At 31.6% G+C, this 7773-nt stretch overlaps 1 protein-coding gene across 1 annotated transcript in view; it reads left to right on the top strand.

The window, feature by feature from the left end:
- Nucleotides 1-568: 568 nt before the first annotated feature.
- The window catches only part of LOC115446012 (neuropeptides capa receptor), a 76816-nt gene continuing 69611 nt past the window's right edge, over nt 569-7773 (top strand). Inside the window, exon 1 of the mRNA XM_030172592.1 lies at nt 569-869. Coding sequence (XP_030028452.1) covers nt 569-869 — 301 coding nt within the window. The remainder of the gene's footprint in view (nt 870-7773) is intronic.

Raw genomic sequence — 7773 nt, 5'->3', positions numbered from 1 at the left:
GATATATATGTAGTAGTATATACATCAATGTTGACTAATAACATTCTTTAAGGGTTTATCACACGACTTAATAACAATTTTAACGTAACAATTATCTACGCCTTAAAATTATATTAAAAAGCTCCAATCTTCAAATTATGAATATTATTTTGAAAGGTCAAATTATTCAAATCAACTTTAATAAAGCAAAATTAATAAATGGCGAAGTGTAATTACAGTGCATGTTGGTTAGAAAACATCCCCATAACAAGTAAGTTACGGTCCGTATTTTCAGCTTTCAGTACGCGCTGAAATCCAGTCGGGGCGGTCATGTCTGCCCATCCCCGCGATTGGCAACTTTTCGTAATAAAATAATATTCGAATCGTGATTCGGGAAATGATCTGTAAATAATTTTAAATAGCGAATAACAGAAATAAAATCAATTTATGATTTCGAGTTATTTTAGATCTATAAAATTTAATTTAATTTAATTTTATATAAGAAATGCAGTGCCAATTACATAAATTAATTCGCAAAGAAATATAATTTGAATTTCGAACGCTCGTCCATTATTTTTTTTAATTAAAAATGGCATCCAGACTTTTTCTCCGTGTGAATGAGACTTATGACCAGTTTTTTGAGCGGTGCAATAACTTATCGCATTTCGACTGTACTGAAGAAGAAATGTTATGGTGGTTAATGGGCTCTCGGAGGTTGCCCTTGAAAGAAATTGTACCTATAACAGTGGTTTTGGTTGTGATATTCCTAACTGGTGTTATTGGGAATGTGTCCGTATGTGTCGTTATAGTTAAACACCCCGGACTGCACACAGCCACCAATTATTACCTGTTCAGCTTGGCTGTTAGCGATTTGCTGTTGCTTTTATTTGGTAAGTTTTTAGACATTTTATTTATGATTTTTTTAACTAATTTTATTAGCGTGCAAAATTATAAAATATATTTTTTGGTTTATTATTAATAAATTACAATTTAAAGAAATACTTAAAGTAAATTTCGCTTATAATTACATCAAGGGAAATTAACTTAATATAGAAAGGTAATTAATATTTAGAAAAATATTATTTAGGTTATTTAAATAACTATTATTTTTATTCAAGCGACTCCAAATGAAGAAGGTTTATCTATACGCCGTATTTTTTTTTAATGTAAGGCGATCACTTTTACCCCTTCGACCGATTTAAATGACGCTTCTTTCCAATTCATGTTTTTATGTTTATATTCACCTTAAATATTCAACTTCTCAAAATTAATGGGATTATATTGGTTCTTTTTGTGTTAGGTTCAGTTAGTTTTGACGATTCTTAGAAAAAAAGAATACTATTGATTGACCTCAACGTCGAATAATTAGAAGAAAATTCCTGAGGATTTTGATGTTTCTTTTTGTTTTGGGTCCTGTTGGGTTTATTTTTGAATACTTACCTACGAAAAAAAAACATATTCACAAATATAAAACCGCCTTCCAAAATCATTAAAAAACAAAAAAAATAATTTAACATTGTTATGGGTTACCAAGAAATTATAAAAACACGAGCAATAAAATTTGCTTTTTTATTTCTGTGATAACGTACGTATTTTAATAATTTCATAGAAACCTGTATATTATTTTATAAAAATATCTTGGGTTTTTGAATACGGTTTTATTTTTGTTAAAATTTGTATCTATTTCACAGATTATAAAGATTTATCCTTGCAACTGCTTTTTAGATCTAGACTGTTTTTGTCTAAGCAGTTATTGGTAAGATTGCAATCACGTCTTCAATATTGCTTTATTATACGTTTCATTTGTGTTTAATAGACTTAAATTTCTAGATCAAAATCGCACTACCACTAACTGCGTCTTATCGTTGTGGCTTTTTTTATATATTTTAGTTACTTTATTTATTTGGTTTACACATGATATTTAGAAGATTTTTAATCGGATTTTAATTTGTTAATTTGTATTAGAGATAGCAAAACTAAATAAATCGTTTTTGTGGTCAGCTTAATAAATTATGGTTGTCACATTAGCAGTTATTTTAGAAAGTCGCTAATAAAGTCCCCTTTTCTGTCTGTCTGTATGTTATCGATTTTCTCAAAATCTACTGAACGGATATTTATGAAATTTGGTATGAAGATAGTGTAAGACCCTGGGAAGGTTATAGGCTACTTTTTATCACGGGAAAATATATAGCGGAATTTTATCCCGGAAAACTCCTTCACGCTGATGAAATCGCGAACAAAAGCTAATGTATTTTATAAAATAACTAGCGACCCGCCCCGGCTTCGCACAGGTGCAATGCTGACTATTTAATGGATGTTATTATTATACATATAAACCTTCCTCTTGAATCACTCTATCTATTAAAAAAACCGCATCAAAATCCGTTGCGTAGTTTTAAAGATTTAAGCACACATAGGGACAGAGAAAGCGACTTTGTTTTATACTATGTAGTGATAGTACGACAGTTTGTTTCGCTATAATGAGGACTGCTATTGCCAAGCTGCAGTTACGACCATTATTTTGTTCCGGTAAGATTTTAAATTATTGGGAAATATGAGTGTTATTTTAGGCGACGAGCGCAATGTGATATCAATTATTGCTTTGTATAAACGACTTCTGTAGATAAAAAATTACCAATTCTAGCGTTTATTAAACAAAGTTCCACGTCTCGTTATTAATAAATATAATAATCCGATTTATATTGCGGCTTCGTTCACGTGAGTCTTTTGGATTTAAAGAAGCTTATATCATTAAAAGATTTACAGATTTTATATCCGTCTGGATAGCGTTCATCGTACACAGTGTTAAAACACGTTATAGTGGCCCACGTAAGTGTGTAGCGATCCGGGATCAACAGGCCGGCATAATTATGTCGACTGCCGACTTCAAGGTGTTAAGACCCGCCGTAGTGGCACACGTAAGTGTGTCGCGTTCCGGAATCAGACTGCGTATATCCGGTTACAACAGGCCGGCATAATTATACCGACTGCCAGGGGGTAATCATCTCTCGTCAGTCGTAACATTCTATTAGACACCATTTCACTTACCATCAGGTGCAGTATCACTTTATCGTGTCCGTATAAAAAAAGAGTTTAAAAAAAAACAAACCACCAAATACAGAAGACACTAGCAGAATATTAAAACGAGTCAAAGTTCCGATTTTGTTATAAAAATGACTGATATTCTCAATTTTAAACGTTTTGTTTACAATCCATTAATATTAACTACCCTCACAGTTTTAATTGTGTTTGTTCGCCAGGGTAATAGCCAATTGTCTTGTTTACGGCTTTAGAAAACTTTGGATCGGCTTATCCATGCGATGTTTGGTCATTTTATGTAAATTATAACGCTGTGTAAGGATTTTGGTACATATAAAGTGTATTTTTGCGTGCGAAGAATAACTGGTGTCGTTTTATATTTATTAATTTAATGAAAAATTTAATACTGTCGATAAATATTTGTGAATAAAGGTTACTAGAATATAATAATGAATATCAGCCCTGTATTATATACTGTCCACTGAGCACGGGTCTCCACTACTGAGATGGTTTAGGTCTTAGTCCACCACGCTGGTATACAAGAGCGCCGCCAGCCGATGGCCTGGGGGGGGGGGGTTGATATGGGAGAATAAGAAAAGTATGAATTGTAGGTAAAGTCCAGAGCACATGTTCCTTCTCTAATCCCCATCCGCCTTATTACAAAAAGAAAGGTTAGTACTGGGTTTAAACCAAGACTAAAAAGTCTAGGTTTGTTACGGTATTAAAGTTAGTACTCGGACTAAAATTCATTCTTATTACAAATCCAAGACCAACCGAGGATTATCTAGTACCGAAGATAGTCCCTGATTTAATTCGTATCCACAGAGTATAAGCAAAAATTACCGTAATTCATTGATTCATTCACTCCGCGTTTGACGCACCGTTCCTTTTAACACAAATATGTATAAAACGAAGGACAAAATGTTTAATAAAATGTGATTTAGATAATGACGATGATGCTAAATATATACTATTTTGTTATTTAAAAATATCTTAAAGCTGAAAAATTTAAAATGGCTTGGTTTTGTTTTAATTCACTGTTGACTTGTTAAGCTAGCGTACAATGGAATGAAGTGTGCGGCGCGCATATTTGAACATTATCAAAATGTTTACATTTCGGTTTATTTATGATTTTGATTAATAGCACTTCAAGTAACATAAAGGAACGTTGTTCTTTTAAAACAATTTAGGCACGGCAACAGCATCACAAGTGTAATTGTTTTTGTTGTGGAATCACGTACGTTACGTATATTTTAGTTATACCAATTAAAAATGGAGCAATAAATCAAAACAAACGAGGCGAATATTGGACTTTTGAAGAAAAGGTTAGTTAAAAGCAATCATCTTGGTTATGAGCAGTGTAATAAATTAAAATGTTATTCAATTAGTACAAATTTCCTTCTTAATCCAAGAAATACTACGTTAACTTATTTCCAAGTCGGTTTACATATTAGATAATAAATCAACCAAGACGAGTACCAATATGTTAAGATGTAAAGAATGAAAAAAAAATAACAAATAAGTAAGTGAGTAAATTTTGCTGTTTTTGTAATGAATATTTAGTTACCATGACTTATGTAAAATGTACCTATATTTGTAAGACTAAACGACTTATTAACTAACGAAAACTACGGGGTCTATTGAACCGCAGATTTGTTCCTAACATTTTTAAATCTTCTAAATCCATTAAATCAATCAAATTTATTTCCATTTTTTCTATTTTAGTTTATATTTGGTTCTCTAAACACAATTATCAACTTTGAAATTTGATGTTTCGAGGTTAGTACTGGAGTTAAACTAGGAGTCACGGCGGTTTAACTTTAGTACCACAGATAGTCCTCGGACTAACGATAAACTCGGTTTTGTAATACCATTTTTCTTAGTCCATAGTTTAAACCTGGTACTAAACCCGGTACTATAGTTAGTCTTCGTTTTGTAATAAGGCGGCATAAGTATTTTTTCTTTTTTTTTTTTACTTTCCACTATCTGCTATAACAATACCATAGAGCAGGGCGTAATTGAGCGTACGGAATATAAGATTGGAATTGTTGAATTCATTTGAGTTTTGACGTACGGGAATGATCGATCAAGCAAGTCAAGTTTAGTTAAAGACTGAGGACCTTTTTTAGAATCACTAGGGAGGGGGGGGGGGGGGCAGCTGTCCCTCCCTGCCCGCCTTGGCGACACCCTTGCTGGTATAGCTGGTTGTCAAACTTTACAAACCCTTGGAATTCTCATGTAGACTTCTCAAGTACCGAGGTTTTCTCCTACATTAAAGCGAACTATAATTGATAAACAATATACACTTTACTTGGAAAAGTTAGAAGTCTATCGCTTTAATACACTTCCACACATTTTTTGTTTTTCATTAGCGTTAACGATTGTAGAAAGGCGTCTTACGGCCCCTAATATAAGAGATATCATCTAATATCGCAGAATGCTTCCTAGTGCTTTGTAATTTAAAGTTAATGTGTTGCTGCTATTTATAGGCAGTGATGACGCTTACCATCGGGCGAAATACATAATTTCTTTGTATAAATTGTAAATATACTTCTTATTTATGTTTACCTCTTTGAGAACATGGTCCAATTCTATGTTTTAATTTGTATCATGCATTTTTCATCCATATACTACGATCCTTTATCTTTGGACTCCTGGTAAAGTACTTTTTATTTATATTTAGGCCACTAAAGACCTAAATTAAATCATAAAAAGATAAAACCAATAAAAAATGTACACCCAATTACAAGCAATTAAAGCTAAAAGCCACTAGTTAAACACAAAGAACACATTTAATAAATGTCAGAAAACTACATAAATTTGAATTATAATAAATCTATTGTAATTAAAATTAACCTGCTTAATCTACATTCAATTAGATACAAAATTATTTGATATTTTCTAAAGCCAACCAAATTATGTCTAAATAAATCTAATTATGAATACTAACAAAATGTATATAATTAAATGTTTTTAACGATAGAGAATTTAAACCTTAATTTGATTAATTTTCAAGTATTATAAGTACGTTGAATATAATATAATTACACTCGTGGTCAAATTCAAAGGAATGCAATAAATGTTATGAATAAATAATATTACTTTTTTAATTTTTTATTAAATATTTTATATTTTTTGTTAAATATTTTAACGTAAGGTATTTGCTATCGCAGTATAAGGAGTTGGAAAAAGTAAGGCTTTTAACTGTTTTTAATTATCAAGTTACATATGTGTTTTTTCGGTTAGGTCCTAAATTTATGAATTAGTAACGTAAGAATGTATGCAAACTTTTTCTGTTTTAGGAAATTTTAATTCCATTGGCAATAAAATTTCATTAAAAATGTATTTATTGTTCCCGGGTAACGTCAAACTTGATGAATTAAAGTGATAATGATGTATCTCAGCGTGGCTTAAGAGTCGTTAGCTGAACTTTAATTGAAATTTTGTCACTTTCAATTAGGTGGCTCAATCATGACTCCAAAATCCTGAAGTTTTCGGCAGAGTTTATCGATAACATGGGAGTGGCGAGTATACGGATCCTAAAAGACAATCTCATAAAACAGAAACATTAATTATAAATATTATGCAAGATTATTTGTAGAATGCTAAAAATAGTATTACATTTTCTGAAGTAAGTTTGAGAAATGAGAAGCAGTAAAACCAAAAGTAAAAAAATAAGTGTACCTGGTCAAGAAGCATTCCTACCTGCCAGAGTACCCATGGTTAGCCTAGAGCAGTGTTTCCCAACCTTTTTTAGGCCATGCCCCACCTTAACATTTCTAAAATTTTTATGTCCGCCATACATAATTTATATCCTTTAAAAATTGTTTTGTTCCCTTAAGAAATATAAGTGATAAGTTTTAAAAAGAAATCATTATGAAATTATTATCAAAACATCGTAAGTAGAATTTCAAAACATAATGAAAAACTGAAAATTCTGTTTAAATTGCCCCGCTGTGGGGCGTGGGCCTCACGTTGGGAAACACTGCCCTAGAGTATCAAGGAGCTCGATCAAATTCTGCTCAGTCACATTGATATGAATGATGATTCTTGACTAACAGCCCTTTCCACTGACGAGTCTTCTTGGTGTCTGAAGATAGGTGGTGGCAGGGAAAGCATCTAGATGGCACAGAGAGATACACTTAATGTTACATTGGCTGATGATTGACGGATAAGATGGTTTGGTAACATTTTTGGCAGCGTCTACGGAGCTACAAAATGGATCTCTGAGTAAGTAATACAAGAGCATACGTAATAGATATCTTGAAACAGTTTTTGCCACAATTTGTTCCTTATATTAAAGATTTTTTTTGTAACATATGGCAATGCTCGGATCTATACTATTGCGACAGTTTTAGAATAATGTATGAGATATTGAAATCAACCAGATGAAATTTCTTGTCTCGAAGATTTAGCGATAAAGAAAAATAGAGTATGCTCAGACAAATGCAAGTAATTTCGGCAGCAAAAAATAAATTCTGTTGAATAAGGAACGTGCCAATTAAAAAAAAAGCAGCAATTTGACCAAAATTTTATTTTTATCCGTGAAGGGCCTAAATATTAATTTTCCTTACTTCTTAAATATTATAAATGTAACGACATTTTTTTTAAATAAATTTGGATATTGACAAAGTAAAAAAAAAATATTTACGTTTTACTTGAAAAGGTCTCTCAAATACTTAAAAAATCTGAATTTGAACCAATTTTTACTTTGTTGTTTTACATTTCAGCAAAAGTATACTTATATACATCAAT

This window comes from Manduca sexta, chromosome 7 (genome assembly GCF_014839805.1).
Source record: "Manduca sexta isolate Smith_Timp_Sample1 chromosome 7, JHU_Msex_v1.0, whole genome shotgun sequence".
Taxonomy (NCBI): domain Eukaryota; kingdom Metazoa; phylum Arthropoda; class Insecta; order Lepidoptera; family Sphingidae; genus Manduca; species Manduca sexta.
This window is presented reverse-complemented; position numbering and strand designations above follow the sequence as displayed.